The sequence below is a fragment of the Amblyomma mixtum genome, chromosome 1 (genome assembly GCF_055824585.1).
Source record: "Amblyomma mixtum isolate Tamu chromosome 1, ASM5582458v1, whole genome shotgun sequence".
Lineage (NCBI taxonomy): Eukaryota > Metazoa > Arthropoda > Arachnida > Ixodida > Ixodidae > Amblyomma > Amblyomma mixtum.
In genome coordinates this window covers 314736220-314761341 of record NC_143012.1, presented here as the reverse complement: position 1 = coordinate 314761341, position 25122 = coordinate 314736220, and the positions used below count along the sequence as shown (strand labels likewise).

Genomic DNA, 25122 nt, shown 5'->3' with positions numbered 1-25122 from the left:
GTTGAAAGATATGAGAAGAAAGAGTGAAAGAACAGACGAGCGTCGCAAAACCCGCGTCCACCGAACCAACGACGCCGGCTGTAACAGATACCCCAAATCCCTTTAGCCCTCGCAAATTTGGTCGGTGCGACACGCAGGGTTGCTTGACGTTTGCACAGGCAACCAATGATCAAACGCGAAGAGTCGCGCTCTACGGAATGTGTTGATATTGTGACGTAGTGGTAACGGCAGTTAGGTTGTAAAGAATGCACCGAAAGGCTTCCAAAAACTTTTTATTGCACCTACAAAGAACTGAACAACCAGCGGTGGCGCTGTACGCGGAGACACCTTTCTGTGGCTATGCAGTGGAAGCTACGAGGGCCACGCTTCTACAGGGCATTTAAGCTGGCGGCGCGCGCTCGCTGCTTCCACTGCGCAGTTGAGCTCCACTGCGAGTCGCGGAGATGCGACTCGACTCCGAGTCACGTAGCGGGTCGAAGAGGTCTCCGAATGACATCTTCGGTCGGCCACCTGGCGTCCGGCCTAGAAGAGGAGTCCACCCCGAGAAGGGGGAACACCACCCAAACCCGCACTCGGAACAATGCAACGCATTTACCCTTCAACGGCAGAACCGGTTGTATAAATAGGTCACCATTCACAGCGGTGTCATATACACCGGTAGCATCGATAGTGCGAACGTGAGGCAGGTATGTGCTTGTGGTGTAGCAATAAAGACAAAAAAAAAAAGTGCTTGTGGTGTAGTGGTTATCACATCCGCCTAACACGCGGAAGGTCCCAGGTTCGATCCCTGGCAGGCACATTTTTTTCTTTTTCCGCTCCTTTATGCGCACGCATAAGCAGTTCCGCTGCGTGTGTATAGAATCTGCAGCTCTTGCTCTTTTAGCTCACTCTATTTGGTAACACCCCAGCGCGTTGAGGATACCTCACAGGTTGGATTTACTCCTGCTGCCAGAATATAGTTGTCGTGATTTCTTACTGCTTGCTGCCGTGTCATGTACAACGAAGCGGCTGGCTAGATTCCTCCAGAACGCATTGTGAGCAGCGACGGCGTTGGAATTTTTCAAACAAGCAAATGCAATATTTTAAATTTTTGAGGGTACCTGGCCCCCGCAGTGGATCAGTGGTTAGAGCGCTCGGCAACTGTGCTGGAGTACAGTGCACGTTAAAAGGTTGACCCAGGTGGTCGAAATTATTCCGGAGCCCTCCACTATGGCACTCCTTTCTCTCTTTACTATTTCGCACCCAACTCCCCCCCCCCCCCCCCCCCCCCCCCCCCCGTGTTTGCTTTGCTTTGAGGCTTTGCTTTCGCTTTGTTTTTTAGGTATCCGTGAATAAATAGTTTCATTCGCAGATAATATAGCCGCAAAATCAGGTGGTCGAAATTTCCGGAGCCCTTCACTACGGCGTCTTTCATAGCCTTAGTCGCTTTGGGACGTTAAACCCCATAAACCAAACCAACCAAAATAAGTCCGCAGAAATAAAAATACTCCCGGACTGTTTGCTACTACCGATTACTACGTATTATTCCGCCGATGCCTGAGCGGCAAGCCTCCACGGAGCTGGCTGAAAGGCACTTCACGCGTTGGTCGACTCCGCCCACCGTACGCGGAGAATTCAAAAAAAAAAAAAAAGGTGGGAGCCGGACGTTAACCGGATCGAATTACAGAAATCGGCCACACGGGGCAATAAATCTGTTTCTAAGAATGCTCGGAACGTGTAGATTGAGTTTCCGCGGCAAAAAGACGAGTTCAGATTCCTCTTCACTGCACCTTTAATGCCTGGAAGAGACTCCGTCGACTTGGAACCTCGATTTTCCAATGTCCAATGGTATACATACCACGAAGTCAAACATTTATTGCTCACGGCAGTTTGCCACCAGAAAAGCGTTTACTGCAACGTGACTAATTTGCGACGAAGCAGAAGTATAGAAGGGAAATCGGATCGAGATTGATTGTGTTCATTGAAGCACTCGGAAGCTGTCAACTGAAGCAGCCCAGTGTCGGGCCTGAGTCCTCAGTCCATGCAGCCGGTGGGTGCCGACCGCTTCATAGAATCTATGGAGATTTGAACACATGCGTAGAAAAACGGCAGAATTTGTAATCACGACGTACAGAAATGGCGTATTGTTCAGTGGTCCATGTTTCTAGCCAAGACTGCCGCGACAAGCGAACGAACGGCGGTAATTTGTCAATATATACTTAATCCAGAAACGTCTGTAATAGTTAATACAGAAGATAATTGTACCAACTCTTCTAAAAGCGTCAAAAACGCTGCTCCTCAAGCCTTCATTGTTTTCTTTTTTTTTTCACAGCCAATTTTTTTTGCTTTTGTTCGAAGTCGCGTAGCGCAACCTCATGTCCGCATCGAAGCGCGAAGCCGGCGATGATGGCAGGCGTTAACCTGGCCCGCCCACGGCACCCTCAGAGTGCTCGGTGCCTTCGTCGTGCTCCTCGTAGATGTGCTTGAGGCCCGAGGCGTAGTAGAGGAGCACCAGGTTGAGGGACTTGACGCGCAGCTCGCAAGCCTCGAAGGCCCGGTGCAACTCGTGGCGCGAGGTCTCGTCCGGCGCGGACTGGAGCTGCTCGTGCAGCTGGTCCTTGCGCGCACGTTCCGCCTCGAAGAGGGTCTTCACCTTCTGGTACTGCAGCGATGAGGAACGAGATTCGGCGGGGAGCTCGCTCATATCAAGACTACAGAAGCGGCTCGAATCGAGTGTCGCGTGGTTTTGGTCAACCCGACTCGACCACTGCGCGTTTACACGAAATCGACTTGAGAGTAGCAAGTCGGCAAAGACCGCAGTGGCGCTTATAGCGCTGAAGCGGGGAGTGCGAGCGTGCCCACGTGGAGTCAAGACCACGGCACGAAGCCTTGGTCTCAGAAGCTCGACGGTGCCAGTGCGCAACCGGTTTTACTGCTCCCCACTCACGCTTGCGTTCATTGCGATTCGTTATAACTTGGTCTAAAGGGTGGGATGAGTAAACCGACCCCGTGCTGGCGAGCCAACCCGATGTTCGCCGAAACTGAGACACTGAAGTTAACAAGAGCCTGAAGACCAATTCAGCATGACAAAACCTACTCAGCTAGGTTTTGTCAGGTTCATGTGAACGCCCTGATGAGAAAGTACTGCGTACTTGGCGAGTTGGTGAGTCTGCGTAATGGAAGGAGCAAAAACTATGGGAACACTTAATTGCATTACATGGGGGGAATGTGATAGCGTTAGAATCAGCGAATTTTATGACAGACCACAGCGTGGGTTTTTTTTCCGTGGCGAGGTTTATCTTTGCGTTGACGCTCGTGGAGAGAAAGGGCGTTGGGGAGGTGGCAGGTTCTAGGTGTGGCAGTTGGCCCGTCACGTGGCCTGATGACTCATAACTGCCATGACCAATGAGCAAATTGTATGACAGACCACAACGCCAGGTTTGAGAGGCGTGAGGGCGGAAGGGGGGAGGTGGCAGGTGGCCCGTGACATGACCTGTCGACGTCATAACTGTCGCGATAAGTCAGAGTTTAATGACAGACCACAACGCCGTTTTTTTTTTTTCGCGATGAATCTTCTAAAGCTATCGTAATAAAACTGCGATAGCTGGAATGAGATGCGGTAAGGCGAACGACACGCTGGATAATAATGCAATCAATAGCCCTCTACATGTCAGGGCCGAGAGAGTGACTATAGGGCCGGCTTCAATCAATGTCTCTAAGTTAATTTCGCCAGCTTGGGGTTCTGTAATGTACGCTGCGCATTTCGACCAACTTCAGGATGGCTTACAAAAGCCGCATCTTCTGGCCCTGTCGACACACTTCTTTCAAGACTATCCTTCATTTCAGTGGTTGGCCATACATCAAAGAAAGCGCGCGAAACCAAAATGCTCTTTCGTGGCTGATTTTGGTTTCGCTCTTTCTGACAGCAACAAATGGTGGAGATCTGAAGGCTATGTAGATTTCTGGCGACCTTTTTTATCATAGTGTTGGAGCTGCGGCAGTATAATTCTCATCATGGTCTGAAACCTCCTCTGTCGGAGATAAAACGCTTTCACCGCGGACCAATGGGCAGAAACGAACAAGGGGACAAACAAAAAAGCAAAGAATTTCGCATTAATTCTCAGCGAGCATTTTTCAGGAGTTCGCGTGCTGAATAAGGTTTGTATTAATGCACATCTACTCGTATATCCGTTTATGCGCAAGGCAACAACTCCGTGCGAGCGACGTTTATGCAGCGAAGAGGGTTGCGCCGAGAGCAACTTGATCCAATTATTGTTTTTAGTAGAACTTGATTCCGTGGCTTTTTCTCGGTATGTAAACATACGCAGCAAAAATAGAAAGAAAGAAATGCGGCTGAAAAACACAATTTAAAAATTTTCCCGAGACTCGACTCAAAATCGTTACTTCCACACCGAGAAGGACTGGTTGGCGCCATTTTGAAGTGATGACGGTGTAGGATAGCCTCCGGGATCCGTGTTAAAAATTCGGTTCGCGCACTCAGTTAATTGTGAAATAGGCTGGCGATGGTGACACACGCATTTCGTTTTTTGGACTTTTCCAGCTTATAAAAGTTCCGTTCTCGATGAGGGTGACATATTTTTCGTTCGTCTAAATGCCGTATTCTACCGATACAGATCAACTTAAATTTGTAGTGAGTGTCCCTTCAAGTTATCGAAAAATAATAAAATTGAGAGCTGTCTTACAGAGGCATAACAAAGTACCATAAATCCGAGAGAGCAAATAGAAACTGGGAGCGGCCAACTAAACTCTCGTAGTTACGCCATAATCACCACTCTCGGAAATTGCAAACGAGCACCTGCAGTCAAAAGTTCGCGCAGCTTAACTTTAGCGATAAATATTTGTTTCACTGTCGTCCTTGTGCGTAGCTTGCAGTTGAAATCGTGCTTCTTGGCTTTACTGCGTAGATTATACAGTACAGCGTTTATTGTCAGGTAACGCACCGCGAATGGAGAGGTGTCATGTCTAGACACTAATGCAACGCTCCGAAAACTCTTCCCCGCGGGTGTACATCGGCGTTCTTGCATTAGAGACTTGCGCATCCAGGTGCGCGTCACTTACGACGTTTCGCACGCGCTCCATGCGCGCCTGGGGCTCCATGTTGGCGTGTATGTTCTTGGCGGCGTTCACGGCCCTGGAGAAGGTCTGCACGCCGAATCCTCGGCCGGCCAGGTCTCGCAGCACATCCTCCAGCTGGCTGGCATTGTCGGTCATCTCGAGCCGCCTGAAGATCTCCTCGTCGACCTGGGCCAATGAGGAGACTTGTTGTATTGTCCTATAGGCCTTGCATCTTGCTCAAGCAGCGGGAGGGAGTGACGGAGTGGTGCCGTGGAACACTCCAACCACAAACAACTCGTTTTTCATCAATATTTTTCACCTCCTACTCACTGGAAGAATTTAATCTGATTAGAATAAACACCGTTGATTATATTACTCCTGTTTCACGAGCAAGTACGCGTTATAACCATGGGAAAATGCTGCAAGAATTTCGTGCATACTCTAACACAGTTAAACACTCATTTTTTTTTTTTTCAAATCAATTGCAGAGTGGAATGAATTGCCGAAGTGTGTAGGGAACAGCCCAAATGTAGAAACGTTTGTTGATAATTTGAGAGCCTTTTGTATGTGAAACCCTTGTCTTTTTGGTTTCCTTTTTCGCATCATCGTTTGCTCTTGCATGAAGTTCGTGCATATCTTTTTTTTTTATTATTCGTATCTGTGCTCATGCCCGTGTTCATGCCTGCTTGGAGTCGAGCGACTGTGCAGTATTAAATAAATAAATAAAATAAATAAAAATACAGCAACAGAGGAGGAACAAAACTTGTTATCTGCGAGCGAGACTTTTAACCCTCAAGCAAGGGCTTCTCGCTTCTCGCAGATGGTTGACGTCACCAAGCTGCATCAGAAACGCGAGATATTTTACGCGTGATATAAAGCCGCTTGACTAATTGGGGCATCCGAGCCGTACAATAGGCGACAGCTACCGTATGCAGTTAGCTGGAAGTGAACTTCATTTTATGTGATTGTAGTACAACGCGTGCGACCCAATTAAAGCCAGGAGCGCACGTGAACAAATGAGCACAAAGTGAGGCAGACTGCCAATATTGCCTATTTAAGCAGTATAACAGCTCTTGTGCGAAAGCGGAATTGAGGAGGTGCATAAACTTATGAGAATCTCTTGTTTTCCTACTCAATAGATGGGAAAAAATAGTGCTCCTTTTAACTAGTGCACCATGTGGATTAAGTTTGGTGCATACCAAGGGGCAGATGGGAGGCAGTTAAAACCGGATGAACAACCATAAATGGAAACAAAATTTTCATTTAAACTTTCAATATATTAAAGTTATTGTACAATTATAAAATTTGGTGATTTCGAAATTGAAGATTTGCGAAATTCCATCTGTGAAATTAAAATTTGTATTATAAATTTGAATACATTTCTGATTAAGCTTTTGAAGTCTTAAAAATTACACGCTGCGTGAAGCAGCTGCATGGGTTGCAAGTGTTTTGCGCAAGTCATTTTCAAGATAAGTGGCACACACGAACTTAATTATATCTTTTGCCTGCTTGAATCCGCCCAAATAGGGCTTTGGTCGTGCTATTTAAATATATTGTAGACACTTGTATTAGCGGTACCGGGCCTTTAGGAATATCCCTCTGTTATGTGCCTCAAGAAAAGGCATATTTTTATTTTCCTTATACTTTTACCGGCCTGGCTTCATTTGCGCGCGCAGCGTCATATAATGGCTGTGACTCAAGCTACCTAGAGCAGTTTTGCTGGCCTCGTTTGCTTTACAGGACGCAACCATCCAAGCGCTTCCATCCTCCTCATTGCAATTTCGCGTTTGTCGTACAGGCGAACTGTAGCGGTACTCACCGGTGGCGACAGCGCAGACTGAGCCCTTGGCTTTGACTTAGTAACCGGCGACTGACTGGGCACCGCCGCTTTGACCTGGGTTGCCAGCATTCGCATTTCCTGCTCTTCCTGCGCGACAGCGGAGAAGAGGCATAGAAGAACTTAAAAGACAATGACGTTGCCCGTTATCAAAGCACAAATATTGGCACGCATAACACAACCATGGTTTCAGCTGGCAGAGGAACGGGTTAAATGGAGAGACACGGCAGAGTTCTTTGCCCTGAAATGGTAGTCAGGCTGACGGTGACGATGATGATGAAAGTGTCCGCAAAGGCGTTGTTGTCATGATTTCATTATTGGGTTTCACGTGGTAAAGCACCATTGTGGACGATGAGTTGCGCAGTCCTGAAGGGTGCCGGATTAACTCCGGCCGTCTTGAATTAAACACTCACTGCGAGTCTTATGATAGTTGGGTGCACCTTATTTCGCTTTTTGCGCGCATTTTTTTGTCTCTTTATTCGGTTACCCATGAGAGCACCGCCAGCACTGACGTTCCACATTTCAAAAATAAAAAGCAGTAGTTAGTGCTTTCGCGCCATAACAAGTACGCGCGATTCGGCGCTTCGAACTATAAAAAGAAAAAAAAAAGCAAGAAATTACGATCAACTGTGCTTACCTTTGTGCTGGCTTCTGTTTTTTCTGCAAACAAAAAAGAAAGTGTAAGCAGATCAAGTAAATTTCTGTTGTGCAGCTTCATCAGTTTTGAACGGTAAGAGCTGCTCAAAACAGACAGTTACCAAGATGAGTTGGAACTTGCGCAAATGCGACAGTCTCGCACCGTCTCGTGAGCGCCTCATTTCTAATATCTCGCCGAAGAAGGCATTTCGCTGAGCTGCTCAAAGGTTACAAGCTTTTACTAACCTCCTATGGGCTCTGCTTCTTCCTCCGGCCACATTTTTCTGGAACGCAACAAGAGTAATAAGTGGGTGATCTTTAACATCTTCTAAGTTGGCGGAATCAAATACCATCTTTATCAGCATGCATTACCAGTGATCGAAGCTTGATTAATCACTGAAATGGTAATTGCGTAATACGAGTGCGTGCTATGGCCTTAGTGAGGTAAGTATCAAGTCCTTGCGGATATAGAACGATGCAAAAAAAAAAAAAGTGGCTTCTTATCTGCTGCTTGAAGAAGACCTGTTGTCTCTATTTCTGTGTGCACGGATGAGAAACAAGAGAGGACCTTTCGTTTGTGCCACGGCAATATTCAACACTCTGAGCGCATTTGGGCGCCAAAACAACGCTCGGCACATGAACGCGGCACGTGGTCAAGACATAAGCAGGGAGAGAATTTGCTGCGAAAACGACAAAGTAAAGCCACTTAAGGTGTCAATGAGACAAAGAAATGACGAGAGAGCCATGGTTTATACCCGGAGCATATTACTGTCGAGCATGCATCGCAATTCCTGCACTTTTCACCTGTGAGTTTTTTGTCATGCTGGGAAATGTGTATCACGAAGAGGTTATGAGCTACAATTCAATCATATTGAGGTGAGAAAAATTTCCGTCAAAATTTTGACTCGCTTGTGTGCAAGTCACGAAATATAGGTAATCCGTGAGCACAAAAAAAATGTAATGCAAAGGGTAGTATTCCAGGCTACGTAAGAGAATCCAACGTAGCCTTTGTTGTTCCGTGAAAATGTGTGTTCAGCGGAAGCCACCTTTTGCAGTGGCATTTGTGACTTACTGCTTGCACAGGCTCATCAGCATGGACTTGCCGTGACACCGGCTGTGTATGACCATCCTGCAGACTTTGCAGCGCATGCCCTTGTTGAGCCAGATCTAAGAAAGGAGCGAATGCAATGAAAACAAGAGACCGCGAGAAGATTCAGTCGTTGGCGTGCTTATTTTGGAAGCAAACAAAATTGTAACCCAAGGTGACTACTAAGCTTCGCGACAACCAAGGAAGATTCCCAAGATAAGTTATCGCAGAATATAGAAATTCGCCTGACCATGGTTTGCTCAAGGACTCGTTTGACGGTAAGCCGGCGATGAAGACAGGGCTAAGCACAAAACATTTTTTTTTAATTTTTCACTTTTGTACAGCTCAATGAAAGCTGTTTCTAATGGAACCAGTTAGACAGAATTCCTCCGCGATAAAATTTAGTCCATTAATAATGTTTTTTTCTGACCTGAGCAAGAGGCATTCACAAGACCAAATTCTAAACTCCAGAATTTTGATGCTTCTGGCTGGTTTGGTATGGTCAAACATTAAAAAGCTGATTTCATTTACTATTGTGGTTGAACAGTGGAGTTATACACGACCAGGCGAGCCGTGGTCACTGTTGCCAACTGCTGCTTTTGTTGTATCCTACTGTGGTCCATCACAAACTCATGTGTGCATACCTATAGTCTAACATTGCTAACGCAAGGCTCTTCCATACTACATTAATTCACCCTGTCCTTGTGTTTCTACGAAACGTCTGGATGCAATCTGCAGTTTTGAGCTAACAAAGCGGAGCCAACTTAAAGTGAAAAAGCAAATTTGGAAATCGTATGCTCTATTGCTAGACGTATTACTGCAGCTGGACATCCAAAGCTGTAACATTCATTGCCGGCGAATGCCGGTGAGATGACTTTTGCAACTGCGACAGAGACCACACGCAAGGCACAACCAACACATCACGAACAGATATTAACCCTTTGAAGGTTTTTGCCGTATATGTACGGCGGTGGTTTTCTGTCCCGCAAGGTCTTTGCCGTACGGGTACGGTTTCGATCTTCCGTTTGAAATTTTGCGCCAAAAGAACAATGCGTGCTCACTGGGGGGTGCTGCCACCTCTTAGGACTTACAAGAAGTGTTTGAATTTTGTGCTGCCTTCTTACGGAGATAAGCAGAACTTATGTCTAGCTTTAGCACGGCGGCACAGACTGCGCCAACACCCCTTTTGTAGTTTTGGTTTCGCCGCGTGATCGCAACGGAGTCGCGCGAAATTTGAGTTTTCTTTTTGTCAGCACTATGTTGCAGGGGCTGCCGAAGTTGATTTCTATCTTTATTAGCGCTGCTCTTAGCTTGCTTATCTCCGTTGCTCGCGAGGTATTCTCGCCCTCTGTGGCAACGCGCCTACGCGGTTTCGATTCCGCCGCGGGATCGCAACGGAGTCGCGCGAAACGTGTTTTCTCTTTGTGGGCACTGTTTTGCAGAGGCGGCGAAAGTTGATTTCTATCTTTATTGATGCTGCTCTTAGCTTGCTTATCACCGTTGCTATTCTATTCTATTGAACATTTTCCAGTTGTGAGTGATGCTGTCACCAAAGTACTGTTCCTAATTTTTTGTTACTATTCATTCTCGATTATATACATTTTGTAGATTCAAGATCCGCAACATAGTAATTTGACCACCTGGGAAAGTTTTCTTCAATATAATCCGACCCTCAAAGGGTTAAAAAGAAAAAAAACAGCCCTATGCACTACACGAGAGATCTTTGTAGTCCTTAAAGGTGCTAGAGAAGCAAGTTCTGGAGAATTTACCACAAAACAAGATTCATAATGAAATAGCACCATATAGAAGATCTAAATTTCCCATGTCCAGCTATGCACTAACTAAGACTTTCTCTGCTCATAATTCATTGCTGTGCACACGGATTCGCTGAACATTTTGCATATATAGGATTAATTCATGAATCAGGGGTAAAATTGGACAAACTATTGATACGACCAATAGTCGTCATAGGTCTGTACCTGTGAGCTTGGCAATCGCGTTTACAGTAACGAGTCCTTCTTGAGAGGTAGGCTAAATGCGTTGAGGAATACGCTGGTGTCTTACTGATGCACAGCCATGGCTTCTTTGGCGCTGCGGCACTTTGGTGAGGCAAAGATTACTAAGTAATCAGTATCTTTTAACAGCCAAAAATATTTCAACGCTTTATTAAGCTCTTCATGTTGTCCTTACAGCCCATCTCAGTGACAGGTAATTTGAAAAATTATCACGGATACGTACCCTGGTGTTGCAGAATTTGCAACTAGTGGGTTTCTTGAACAGAACGTCTTCGAAATTGTGCGCAAGGGACCTTGGAGACAAAGGACCCGTCGACCTGCGCGCACGCGCAGCAAATCCGCCATCATAATTTTTAACAATGTTTCGAATAATTTCTCGAAGAGCAGAAAACTAATAGAGGATTTTTGCCTAAGTTCTATGAATTACGAAAAGAGAATTGCATGAACGATAACGACGACGATGAAGACAGAATTCTTCGTCTGTACAGTCGCGCCGCAGAAGCAAGTTGATGGAGACGACGATGTGCAGTGCACAGCGCGAGTGTGTGTTGCAGCTTAACACGGCCATTAAGCCTGAGGAGATTATCATCATCAGCTTAACACGAGGAGTGAACCAACGTTTTTAGATCCCTTTCAGTTTGCAAGCTCCCCCGCGCCGCGCCCGAGAAAGCGGCCCCCGTCCGCTTCCACTCACCACGCGGCGCTGCTGTCGCTGTCGGCCCGGAGGCGCCGGAGCGCTCGCGCTTGGCAGTTGCTGTGGCAGCCTGTTCTCATCCGCGATAACATCGGGAGCGAACACGTCGAACTCAAATTTGCTGTACTTTTGGAGCTGTCACGTTGAAACTTCAGCCTCATGGTTAAAGAAATGTTTCACCTGGCTAGTAAGGGTGAGATAAAGAGCAGGCTGATGCCAGTTCGCAAAAAACCAATCGTTTGCATTGCGCTTTATCGCATCACGTTTGCGACGTTTAGCGCTTATGATATGCGTATGTTGGAGTAGAGCTATCAATATTTTTTCGGGAGAATGCACGAAACATTAATGAAAGGATAAAACTAGCGATGTTCCGCTTCTAGATCAGTCACGAAATTCCGCGCTATATTATCAACGAAGCACCGCACATGCGAGCAGCATTTTGCACGTTCTTTAGAATTCCAATTTCAGAGAACACAAGTATAAATGCAGACACACTTAGCTGGATGCAGGGAGGGAATAACTATAGAAGAGCTTTTTATTTGCAATGATAGCACAGACAGGAGCAGCGTACTGCACTTTCATTTTTAGAATGTTAATTTCATTGAACACAGACAAGCATTAAATGCAGACACACTAAGTCGGAAGCACGGAGGGAATGGCTACTTGAAGGCGAGCTTTTTTATTTGCAATGACAATATTTCTCTGTTCTCTAGCCGACGCTTCACGTCTCTCGCCTAGAAGTGGATGCGTGTCACTATGACAAAATGCAGCACTTGGCATGTAAAAGTGGCCATATGCTCTGCACATCCAAGCCGAACAAGGTTTTGCAATTCAAGCTCGTCTAGCAGCTCCCAAAAAACGTCCCTTTCAAAAACGGGACCTTCCTTCAAAGAAATCGGGATTGCTTTGTTTACAATGTTGGTAAACTCTAGCATCTTTTTGGTGGGATGCTTTAAGCACCCTTGCTTGAAGCTTTTTTATACTGTAAGATAAGAGTCACTGCCAACAACTGGCACAGGACAGCTGATATCTTCCATGCTTATATGTGCTGGCTGCTCCAAATCAGGCGGCGGTGACCATGGCGTAGACGCGAAGGGCCACGCTGGTCGGGCAAACAGCGTGGCGAGCGCCACCGCACGGAAGGAAACGGAAAGGCGACAATCCGCGCACCGCAGCTTTCAAACTGAAAGGGATCTAAAAACGTTGGAGTGAACGGCAGCGGCGATAGAGCTCTCGTGCACTGGCCAGCGGAGCTGATCCGATCGCACCGCCGTGAGTTCGAATCCCAGTCGCGGCAACATGCGTCCCATTTTTTTTCTACTGACTTATTTTGCTTGGCGCCGAACCGCAAACATCGTAAGAACTTGCTCGGAGTTTACCCTTCGCCAAAGTGCTTTCGCATTAATATCTGATAGTTCAAGCTGGTCGAAATTTTACAAAACGCAGTGACACGGATAAAAATCTGTAAGTAGCTAAAGCAAACCTCAGGAATAAGAATTTCAGTCATATCTAAGAGGTTTCAAGTGAGGGAGCAAGGTGGCTACAATGAGGAGATAGGCGGAGTAACTTCCTCACTCACGGAGTACTCTTTTACCGTACAGAGGATAGAGGGATGATAATAGATAGAAAGAGTTGCATTGATGAAATGCACTCGATTACTGACCACCTGAGGTTTCTTTTTTTTAACATGCAGTGACAAATAACAGCTGAGGGACGTTTTAGAATGCGCCGTCGATAATAAAGTTCGCCCACTGGTTGGAGGTAAGTGACGTCACGAGACCGGAGCATTCCCACTGGCTGGAGGGTATGTGACGTTACCATACCGGTAATGACGACACTTCCGGTAAAGATATCAACAGCTGCTAATGCTATCGCATTGCCAACACATAATGGAAGTACCTGTGCCCATGTGATTTTTTTTTTCCATTTCCGCTTCATCGATACGCCAGCCCCCCGTCCCCCCCTTTCCCTCAACCGGAAACCCGGGTACAGCATGAATCCGTACAGTAATGCTCAAAATTAACTGATTAGAGATTTCACAGCCAGGGTAGGGGCGGCATCTTACTGTGCGACGTCGGCGGTGGTCACGGCGGGTCCTTCGTCGAACTCCCTGACCTCGCGTGGATGCTCGAAGCTGAGCTGGGCGCCTTTCACCTTGTACTCTCCTTTGAACAGGAAGCGCAGCGTGATGTCACCGTAGCAGTGGCGCGGGTCGAAGCCGCCCAGGGTGGCGTACTTGTGGAACTCCCTGCGATCATGGCGCCCGGTCAAGTCATTTGCTTTAAAAGGAGCTCCATGTGGACACAGCGCCAGCACCACTTATTTTGTTGGCGTTAGATTCCGCCGACAGTGAATGACCCAGGTGCCAGTGCACAGAACTCGAGTCGAAATGAAATTAAAACAAATCTTTTAGGGAAACCTGCGTAGAGGAGGGGGGGGGGGGGGGGGGCACGTGACCTTGGGGCGTCATCACAGGCAGCCCACCGCATCGTGAACAAACTGACCACCGTGGCAGGTGGAAGTTAAATTAATGACTAGTCGCGAGAGCGGGTCACCAAGCCCCGCCGGTGGCAACACCTGCCATTACAGGACAGTGGCGGCTCACTTAACCGCTGCGCCACTGCGCCAGGAGTGGTACGAGGACTCCCAGGGATATGTGACTGTAACGTCGAGAATGACCAATTCCGCATATATGGGCACTAATCCATTAACCCTATTTCGTCATGCCCTTAAGACGGAGCTTAATTGTCCCCTTAAATTTTACTTGCGAGATGGATTGTCACAAAATATTACCCTTGTCAAAGGAACTCAAACAGGAATAAGTCAGACTGCGCAGTCGCTTCAGCAAATGAGCTAACCAGAAATTTTTGCGGCCGACAAAGTGATGCCAAATTCGTCAAAGGACAAAGTAAATCTTAGTTCCACATGTCCTAACAAAACTTACCAAGTGAGACCGTATCAATGGTTGGTTAATAAATTTATAGTTAGCTCACATAACGGTTAGTGGCTCTGCCTCAGTTAACTTGCAAACATCGAACATCGGTGATGCGCAAAGCCACAACAATAAAAAATTAGGTTTTTGGTCGGGTCGTCTTAAGACATCAGCCACCTATGCAACAGTTTTACGTCAAATGTTATTTCTGATGCCAAGTTTGTTCGCTTTAACCGCTTTTGCTGGGCGCTACATTCATGCACGGGCTACATTCATTCATGCAGACCGCTGACTCCTTTTCAGGAGTCGACCGCTGACTCCTTTTCAGGAGTCAGCGGTCGGGCAGGCAACTTGCAAACTCGCACAGAACACCATTCCACGAGCAACTCGCGCCTATCGCCTCTACGGTCGTGACCGCGCAGCGTATGCGATTCGAGATGCCTGCCAATCATAAACCTTCGTGACATAACAGATGCCGCATTTTAGGGAGCCTGGTTCCATTGGAGTACAGAAAAACTTCGGATATAGCTCCTTCTGGATCCGCTCATTGAACACTATAAGCAACACTTTTGCTTTTGCATCCTTGTAGGCCTACGTAGTAGTTACATACTGCAGAGAAAAAATTAGCTGTCATTATGCCTTAGAATTTAGGTTAAAGATATTAAGGAAACCAACTCTCAGCGAAACCAAGAAAAGAATAGGAGAATGATTGTTTTTTTTTATTTTGTGGTGCTGATCAATGCGAAATTAGTAGTGTAATCAAAGGTTAGTTCAGTAATGTGTCAATGCTTACTTGGGAACACGCGTGAAATGGGGACATAAGAGCTTGACGACTTCGCCGTGGTAGCCTTCGGTGGTCTTCAGGCACTCCTCCAGAACGTGGGATATTGGGATAGCGGTCTGCGTGAGATGGGAGATAATGTCACTGTTCTCATACACTTCTGTGCAAGGCTTCTTGAATGTCGAATCCTTGGACGGTTAAGCAACCTTCGGGACTGCTGGAGGGAAATTTCGCTTCAAAGACTTCAGCTCAAAGTCAAGGAGGATGCACATTCTAAAGGCTATGCGTTACACTAGAATAAAAGCGCAACGGAAAACTGAATGGAAAATATCAGAGCAGCATTACCTCAAAGTATCTTTGGTGTTTTGTAATACACCAGGGAGCCAAGTTAAACAAGATTACGAGCGCCAAAGCCATGCTTGAAGTAATGGACACTGACCAAGTGTCTTTCACTTTCGTCATGCACCAACCGGACCAGGTGGGATTTGGTCAGACGCTTGACTTTTTCAGTGCCACTGTACACTGAAGATATTCTTAAAGGTTGCGCTCATGCTATTTTTCTGCGAGTGACCATTTGCAAAATTTGTGTTGTGCTAATCTGACTCTAGTCCTAAGATGTGAGATTCCAGGAATTTTCAAGGAGTATAAATTATAGTTATATTGTTATTTCTTCCAGCTGCACTACAGTAGTCGATGCGATCTCCTCAGGTTGCTACGTAAGTGGAAATCTCTGCATTCAAGTCCCGGCCCAGTCACTCACATATCCCAGCATGGTGTCTACACGGGGCTTCTTGATCCCCTGCAGGCTCACGATCTGGCCTTTGCTCCAGACACCGACGTTGATGAAGCGGTAGTGATTTTTGACCTCGAAGCTGAACGACTCCAAGAACACGGGTTCCTAAAAGAGGTACATTAACAAATGAAATTTTTAAGTGCAAACTATTTCAACCGTAGTTCCCAAAATTAAGCAGCAAAAGAAAAGTTCGTGTTTTGTTACTTTGCTACCACTTCAAATGTTAACTGTCGATTCCGACGCCACGAAAAGATTGCTACCAGTAAATTTTAAATCTTTTGGCATTATCTCTTGCAATCATACCGTTGGCCATTCACAACAGCTTATGATGCGTTAGTCAAGGCGGCGGTGAAGTTTAAGCATACGTAAGGTAGTTCAAAACAGTGCGCTCAAAAACCATCATTTGTCCAGAAAATTTTTTCCCTATTTTACTTCGAAGACAGTAGGGCCCAGTTGAACTATTTTCCAGGCCAGAATGGTCTAGCACTAAGTGCGTGGTTTAAGAAAGACACCAGTCAATTATTAGAGAGTTATAGCATAGCGCGACCCGCGATCCCCTACCGTGGTCCGCTTCCGCGGAGCACCACGACATACGCGCTGATTCGTCCTGACGCGGCAAGCGCGCACGCAGCTGACGGGAATTTGGCGCCATCTGGCGACCCCATGGCGTTCTGCGTAAGCAAGGTGGCGCACCGAGGAAGCGGTTCAAGCGGTTCACGGTAGCGGCGGTAGCGGATCGCGCTATGGTATAACTCTCTAATAACGAAACACGCTTATGTAAATACCTTATGTACTGAGGCAAGAGAAGTGCCAGCCTTTCAATGCATCACTATGGAGGCTTGGTGCAAAGGTGATACACGCAGTATGGAGCGTCGTAGGATTATCAGACGGGGATAGGCAGGAGCTGCTGCGTATTTCTTAACCGCTGCATCACCGCGCTAGGAGTGGTATGAGGACTCCCGGGGATCTACGAGTGCAAAGGAGAGACTGACCAATTGCGCATATATGGGCTAAAAAATTAACCTTTTATGCTTTTAGAAACACCATCCGCGAACACTGAATCTGAACACCGGAACCGAGGTGAAAATTGAAATACTAGCGAAATTAATTTGCAATTGGCCTGACTGCGCAAATTGACCATCAATTTTTTTCTTGTATGACTGATGTGGGACGAGCACACCAGCAACACTGTTACGAAGTGCCCAATACCAAGTATACCAAGTATACCCAATACCAATAGCAAGCCAGAGGATGGTACTATATAGTTTGCACACGAATGGAGCACGAAAAAGCAAAACGAGTTGCAGAGAGCACGTACCCGGTTGGAGAGGACGTAGGTGGTACGCTTTATGGGGTAGCCTTTCCGCTTCGCTCTCATAAGGATGGCCGCGCTGTCTCCTCTCTTCGAAGGCCTCTCTGCGTTTGCTGTGATGTTGTTAGAGTTGATGGGCATAACGGATTGTGCGGTGCGGCACTGCGAAAGTTGTCTGTGCTTGTGTATACATAATTGATTAGTAAACTTTGAATTTCAATTTGTACATATGCATGCGCCCTGACGACACCGAACTACCCACGACCGGTATATCCGAAGCAGAACGATGTCCTGACAGCAGGAAAAGTAGCGCTGTGTCAAATAAAAGTGAAAAACGTATGCTCTATAGCTGCACTCCCCATTAACAAACTTTTAATATCAGCCTTAGCTACCAGGTCTGGAGTCCAGCCCCCTGTATTACTATGTAGTTGGCTTCATTGATGTTTTTATACTTATGCAGAAAATAAAACACATTAAATTTAACTGAATGGTGATGTATAGCCTTCGTTTTGTTGGAACTGACGACGGTCAGGGCAAGGAGTGGTGGGAGGTGAATTGTTTTAGAGCTTTCCGAGCGAGCAATTGATTACTGAGAAGAAGCTGTCGGTGATATTTTACTTATGGTAGCCAACCCCAGCTGGTCTAAATTCGCTGTGTTCATGTATATAATGACCTCCGAGATTTAAAAAAGAAACAAGGTCATGCGGCAAGCTGCAATTTCAGAGACTGCGCAAGCATACCTTGTAGCAATCTCCAAGTAGACCACCGATGGTTTTACTATTGTGATGCTATGTGAAAATTTTGTGTAGACATCGTTCTTTCTTCCGCATATGATCACCGGTCTTGAACGACCATTTATTTGTGATGTTTATGAGGTTAAAAATTTAATGGAATACGTTCTGTGGTATTCTAAGTTCATCTGCTTGACAAGAGCCACATAGAGTACAGATCATGTAGGGACTTTTGCTCGAAGGCACTGAAAAACTCCTCATGACCTTCGTACTGAGCGGAAAGGGGTTTGGCACTGGCATTATTTGCCATGCAGTACCCATATAAGCCATTTCTGTGGCTTCCTGGGATGAAGATCAGACTAAGCTGTTTACCCTTTCCAGCCGTCGCTTACCGTAAATACCGGATCTTAGCCCACCCCTGAATCTAACGCGCACCCGTTCGTAGTGTGGTTTCGGTTTTGTATCCCATTGTAAGTGCATGCCATTTCAAGGTTCGATTTTCGCGCAAAAAAGTGCGCTTAGGATTGGGTAAATAGGGTACTTTCAGCCAGCAAATCCAGAAACCCAGCGCACAGGCCTGCCATCTCGATTGAAGTGGCTAAAACACAGAGCGTGTGCGGGTTTCTTCCAGCAACGGACAGGTGGCGCCATGTTACTGCGTCTTCCTTGGTACCTCGTTGCATCAAGTCACCTTAACTCTAGCCTGTTCGAATAATTCGTCGCCCTTTCTTTTCGAAAATCGCCCATAATGTTGAACTCGGACCCTGTCAAGTGCGACTCTGATAACTTAGTTTCGCTGCAGCAAACCAGTAACTTTTTCTCTGCATTTCTCCATACGATCGATTTGATGAAGATCACCACAGCTATTTTTTTCTTTGCTTACGGATGGGAGAAACGTGGACGCATTGCGAAATGCGCGTGTTTCTGGCTCAACTGCTGCGAGCTAGTGCACATGTTTACCACGTGACACGTACGCACTTCCATAAGGCTTTTGAAATTAAGTTCAAGTGATATTCGTTCAAAATCTTTTCGAAATGCCGCAGAAGCGACAAAATCAGAAGAAAAGTTCAGCTTCGTTGTGGCCTGGACGAGAGGCTTTAGTTCTAAATGCACTCTTCTCTGCTCGCTCGCATACACGTGCAGGAATTTACTTCCAGGATGCACTCCAAGGCCGCTAACGCACGGTTATCTTTCTATTGCTCCTCCTATAACCGTCAAGTTCCTACAGCCGATTTTGTAATGTATTATTCGTGCCAGGAAAGTACGGCTCAACTTCATTTTTTTTTCTTTTTAATTAAAGTCACTTAAGTTTCAACTTGAAACGAGTCCAGGTCGATAAATAACATTTCATGCACAAATACAGATTTCGAAAAAAGCAGGGCTTCATTCGAGCTAAAGCTCGAGTTAATGAGGGATATTGGCTGCTTGGGACATATTGTTCTGAATCATTTATGAACACCGAATGCGAAGGGCAACAAGCAGGAAGACAACACACAAGGGGACCTCCAATGGCGTTGTCGCATGCGGTTGGCTAAATCTTGGTGAGCGAATTTGTGCGTTAGCTTGACGTCACTAACTGTAGGGCACGTGGTGCGAAATACGAATTCGTTAATTCGTCTGCAGCACGAATAAAGGAACTTCCTGCGCTGAATGTACATGGAAATAACAGCAACAGGAACAAACAAACCGGTTGCAATGGATAATGAAATGTTAAATGAGAGAAAGTGCGAAGGTTCCTGAATCATTTCAGCTCTAGAATCGATGTGATGAGATGTGAAGAACAACCGAATTTTCATTGATTGGCAGGAAGGTTCTCGAAGCCCGCTGACATTTTAAAATATCTTTGCAGAGCATGCTTTTTTAGATGTCACTACGGAATCGAGACGCGACCGGAGAGAAGCTCTCATTCACCGAAAATGAGTGCTTACCGTGGTCGCTCGGTTTCTTTGGGTCGGACAGTGATTTGTCATCGATCTTCGAAGCGTCCTCCTGCGTAATTTATGTCAACATAACACGTATCAGCATGAGGCACGGGCTTCATTGAGTGTTGTACACAGCCGCAACAAAAAGGGAAACGAATGTTCTTGCTCGAAGAAAATGTAACTAGCACGCCACGGTTGACGTGGCACCAGTATTAAATGCAATTTCACAACATCCCTTCCACTGCATGATTGGGAGTCTAACCACACTTTGTGGGCACACATGTAGCCAGTTGAGTACAAATGGCTAAGTATTGTGAAGAATGATAGTGAACTTAATAGGTAAAGTTGGCTCGAAAATACGAAAAGGAAAAATTAAAGAGCACCGCTGAAAAAAGAAACTGCATGGTTTGGGAATGAGGGATAGGCATGCCCCTGCGTTGCTGTGGCTGAGCAGCAGGGATGGTGGTGATTACGCTAAACACAACTGAACTGTGCTATGCTAGTATCGGCACAACTCAGCTGAAAGGGTAGAAAACTGGACAGATGGCCTTGTAGGCGACTATAAACCGAAACTTCATTTTTAGCAACATATCCGGCCATGATGACCCCGCACGCCGTAACACCAGTTACTATGACTGCAACAACGCGGCTTGCCTGAATTCCTCTTAGAATAAAAGTATTCAGTGCTTTAGGCTTAGCCCTCGTGACGAGGTGCAATGGAGCGTTTTTTGCGTAATTAAGATAACTGTAAACAAGCATACCTTTAATGGCTTGGGACGAGCGAAAACCTCAAACCGTGCCTTTTTTTTTTTCACATTCACGGCACCGTTTTTCCCCATGCTTTATGCAAGTTCATTGAAGGATGCAATAAAAATTAGCGGAAAAGACGAATTTAAATGGTTTCGAAATATGCACATTCTATTTTCCAAACCTCAGACACAATCTCGCCAACTCTTGACAGTAAAAGTTATAAAAGTCTCTGATAATCGCCTGAAACAGAGCTTTGCAGAAGTAAGGTCACAGTCGTCCATGCTTAAAACTTTTCGTGAGTAACTTGGAGCAGTTGCATCCATCAATATATGCCGCTCTGCACTGCACCTCCTCGCAGTACGCTACGCCAAGCCACGTTATGTTACATCTCATATCAGAACACATAGACCTTCGAACTATATATACACTACAGAAAACAGTGCTCGCTTCGAAGCGATGTATTCAGCAATGAAGTTTTCCAGTCCACGACGCGGTTTCCAACATACCGTTTCGGGTGGTGGCGAACTGCTGAGAGCTTGGGTTTTGTCCCACTTGAAGTCGTCCTTCCTCTCGACGTTTATGACGACCCTGGAACATACGTTCGATTCGCTTCCTTGATTCATGTGAAGAGAACCAAACCAGGATCCTTTATATATGTACCGCCCATGGCTTAATGGCGCGCCCGCTTGGAGATCAAAGCCGTATACAAGAGCCTGTAGTCGGATACAATTCAAGAATGCAGCGACGAATAGCCCCCAAAGGAGGCCCTTCAGCGAGTGGAGTCGGCCCATTGTAATGAAGTTGTGGTTGATCACATACGGAGGCACCTGCCATTCCTGTGGGAAGTCAGGTTTGGGGATTAGCCGTGACGTCATGAGAACCGGTTGGCACCATTGGCTGGAACCTGAGTCACGCATGTTTTGTACTCAATCAGGCACGCCGACACTTTCCTCTGAAAACACTAATAATTATATACTTCGTAATTTTTTTACTGTATTGCATTCTGCATCGAAGCAAGGGGCTATACCCATCCTTCATATCAAGAACCGCTCATCATTTCGAAGAAACGTACTCTGCACATTTTAACCTTTTCAACCTCCAGAGAAGACATTGTACCACTTTTTCACGAACTGGAGATTACATCATTCGCAGTCGCACGTGCATACAAAACAGTATACGATGTGCATAAACTCTGTCAAGTAACAAGCCGCCTCCCTCCACGATCTTCATACCCCCCCAAAAAAAAAAGGCACACATCAAGAAGATAACTACAATTCTAACAGTCCGGCCCCAATTTTCCCCAATCTTCTCCAATTTTTCTCGCTTATTATGGACATCATTAACAAAAATAACTTCCAGCTTAGCCTAAATGTAGTGCTATGCTAAAAATATGCTTTTTGGATGCGGTAAGAACCCTTACAGAGGCCAGCTGTACAGTGCCAAATTCGGATAAGGCGTCGTATTACCATACGTCCATTAAAAGCTCTGAAATCGCTAACAATAACTGATTTCTGTTCGCCGTGGTGGCTCAGTGGCTTCGGCATTGTGCTGCCGATCACAAGGTCGCCAAATCGAATCTCGGCTGCGGCGGCTGCATTTTTAGGGAGGCGAAATACAAAAACGTCCTTGTGCTATGCGATGTCAGTGCAGTTTAAAGCCCCCGAACTGGCTTAAATTAATCCGTAGCCCTCCCCTAAGGCGTTCCTCATAACCCACGTGTTGCTTTGGGACGCTAAACCGTACATACCAGTACTATACAGAAATTAGTTGCGTGTTTACACGGATTTGCAACATTACCCTATGGTTATTATGGGCTACCTCGATGCTCGAGGAGGTATGGCAATGGCTCAATAGTAAGCAATGGATGCTTACTGCTCCCCAGCCTTGGATACAAGCTTGGCTGCTTGCTTGAAGTCCGCTACCCGAACACCGTCGATGTTGGCAATCAAGTCGCCCTAAGAACAAAAGGAAAAAAGCTGTCTTTCATCTTACCTGCAGATACAACATTACCAAAATACGTTTATATTGGCGCAGATTCTTGTTCAGGTTCTGCTTTCTTCTGTAAAGCCCGTAATTCCAGAGTTATTTTTAATGACAAAAACAAGAAAACAAGTCGGATACACTTTCATTCATACAGTACGCCATCGACTACTAAAATATATGCGCATTTACTTATTCTGACTTGGATAAAGTGAAACTTATAGGTCACTTGTTGCGATAATTTGCAGAAAAAAGATTTCAGTACTATTAACTCGCACAAAAACACGACAAGACAAGACCTATGTCAGGACATATTTTAGGAGAAGACCCACGCTACAGAAGGCTTGTCGCCTCTTCGCTCGTTATTTGTGCCTCAATAGTCAGTTCAACTAGTCATTACCAAGCGCTCCAGAGAGATCGTAGTTTTATGCTTCCCTTTCTTTGAAGTGTTGAATGTACATGTACTCCTTACTACCGCGCTTCCTGGCCATCTTCGTTACTTCTTTGTTGCTACATGTTGCGATTGGTTAACGCTGGCAAATACAGGCTGGTGGTCGATCCGCATGACCATCCACATGAAGCGAAAATTGCCTTCTGAGTTCTGTCAGCGGAGCACCACAGGACGCATATGAGTGCCGCGGGTTTCGTCCTTGCAAGGCGCTAGTTTTTAATCATGAATGCTTTTAGTCCCTGTTGTCGGCGCTCCGTACCCATAACAGAAGCAGAACACGGAGAGAAACCTAACCGAACTTTGCCCAAACTTACCCCTTGTGATTACGCGCTGCGCTACTTCCGGAGCAGCGCATGCGTCAACGACGTCTATAGAATGTGCTACGCCGCTTACTGAGCATGCGCGGTCTGCGCACCTCGTAGCAGCGCCGGACGAAAGCATAGGCGCGCCACAGCAACTACGTTAGTCCAAGTGATTGCTACTGCAAAAGATAGTCTCCTTCCTACATCGCTGTCGTATGGCAGGCAGGTCATAGAAGCTTATGCAAAGGGGAACTTGCTCATGTACTTATAGTTCCCTTGCAATAAGTGCGACAGTAACAGCAGCTTTGTTCAAAGCTCGTCATTCACAGCTCCAAAAAAGTGACAGTGAAGGCCCATGATTGAAACGGGGGGCACAGATATTCTTGTTACCGCAGTCGTCGCTATATCTTACCACTTGCAGTCCACCGGCGGCCAGCGGAGAGTTTCGAGAGAGGCTATCGACGTAGACGACCTCGCGACGTCTCCCTTCTACCGTTTTCTGGTGTGGGAGGAAGAGCAAAGAAAAACGTAAAGGTGAGACTGATGTCACGTTTAGTCTGTGCAAAATACATACTAATCAAACAGAGTTGGTATTGTGATTTCAGCTCTTTTATGGAGTCAGTGATGCATTTTAATATCGGTGTTCTCTGCTGTGCCCATTATAACTTTACAGCGCAAATCTTTCCGTCACATTGGCACCTTTCTTCTGACTGATCTAAGCAAATGCTCAGTGATCAATAAGTTATTTGAGGTCGCATCTTTCCTCTGACTGAACTAAGCAAATGCTCAGTGATCAATAAGTTACTTGGGGTTTCAATAAAAAAAATGGAAACGTTGTAATCATTATGTCTCCGTGACAAAAGAGTGAAGAAACAAACTAGCCTCTCAATGTCAGAAGCTGGACTTCGGACTTCCAGAGAATTAAACAGCGTTCGCTGCATACTTAAATTCCTCATAGGATGCCAGCATTCAGTGCTGTATTTTATTAACACAGTATAATTGAACGGAAACAATGGACACAAATGCAAATTCGTACGCGTCTCGTCAGTAGCGGGCGGCGCCTATTCACAGGTTTTATGGTCCTTACGTTCTTGAACTCCACGCCGAGAGCTACGCCAGCCGGCTTGAACAGTTCAAGAGTGAAACTCTGCCACGGTGTACCCAGCACTTCGTCCATGTCGATCCACTCCAGCTCGTCTGCGGTGTGCGGGAGCAAGATATCACAGGTTGAGGCATTATGACCACTACAAGTATTTGTAACTTCACTAAGCCGCTATCTTCACTAAAACCCAATCCGCCGGCACCGACACCGAATAGTTTTAGCTGTGATTGCTCTTCTAATGCTCTTGAATGAGAAAAAAAAAGAACACAAAGAAATGTGCAAGACCAGCAGGGTCCTTAAATGTGTCCAAGAGAAAAAATATCAAGCCTGAAAAAAATTTACTGAGCTCCGTAACTGTTGCAATCAGTGAAGAAGTTCCTTTGCGATCCAGTAAAATAAAGTCCTCAAATAAAGAGTGCACTTAATACTTTTCTTTGTGCACCACTTTGTAATTACCCCGGGTGTAGCTCATTAGCTTTCTTTCCAATGTTTCTATTTACAGAAGGAGTTGTTGGTTGCGCAACGTGAGAGAAAAAGCCCTTCTTCTGGTATTTTCGCTCCCGAGAATACAGAGCATCAGGCCAGCGGAAAACCTGCACGCATGTAATACATGCAGGGTAGGTGCTCAAACTACAGATGAGGAACAAGTTAGTCCTGTGCATAACATTTAATTTGTGTTTGTATAATGGTTTCCATATGCGTTCGTTACGTGACTGAATTTTGGGAAATTACAAATCTTAAT

General features: G+C 46.0%; 1 protein-coding gene and 1 non-coding gene across 2 annotated transcripts; one reads left to right on the top strand and one right to left on the bottom strand.

Moving 5' to 3' along the window:
* The first annotated feature begins 726 nt into the window (after positions 1-726).
* Positions 727-799, top strand: TRNAV-AAC (transfer RNA valine (anticodon AAC)). The gene has a single exon. It is a non-coding gene; the product is annotated as a tRNA-Val (tRNA).
* Positions 800-2395: 1596 nt separating this feature from the next.
* Positions 2396-24455, bottom strand: LOC149372522 (uncharacterized). The gene is made up of 16 exons (XM_089582175.1): positions 24366-24455; positions 23691-23777; positions 22418-22500; positions 21052-21133; positions 19802-19862; positions 17149-17255; positions 15798-15935; positions 15050-15156; positions 13390-13572; positions 10854-10947; positions 8601-8695; positions 7775-7812; positions 7530-7552; positions 6912-6982; positions 5059-5287; positions 2396-2641 (listed from the first exon to the last, which is right to left on the bottom strand). Exons 1-16 carry the CDS (start codon positions 24453-24455, stop codon positions 2396-2398), a joined length of 1734 nt encoding a protein of 577 aa, XP_089438301.1.
* Positions 24456-25122: the final 667 nt, after the last annotated feature.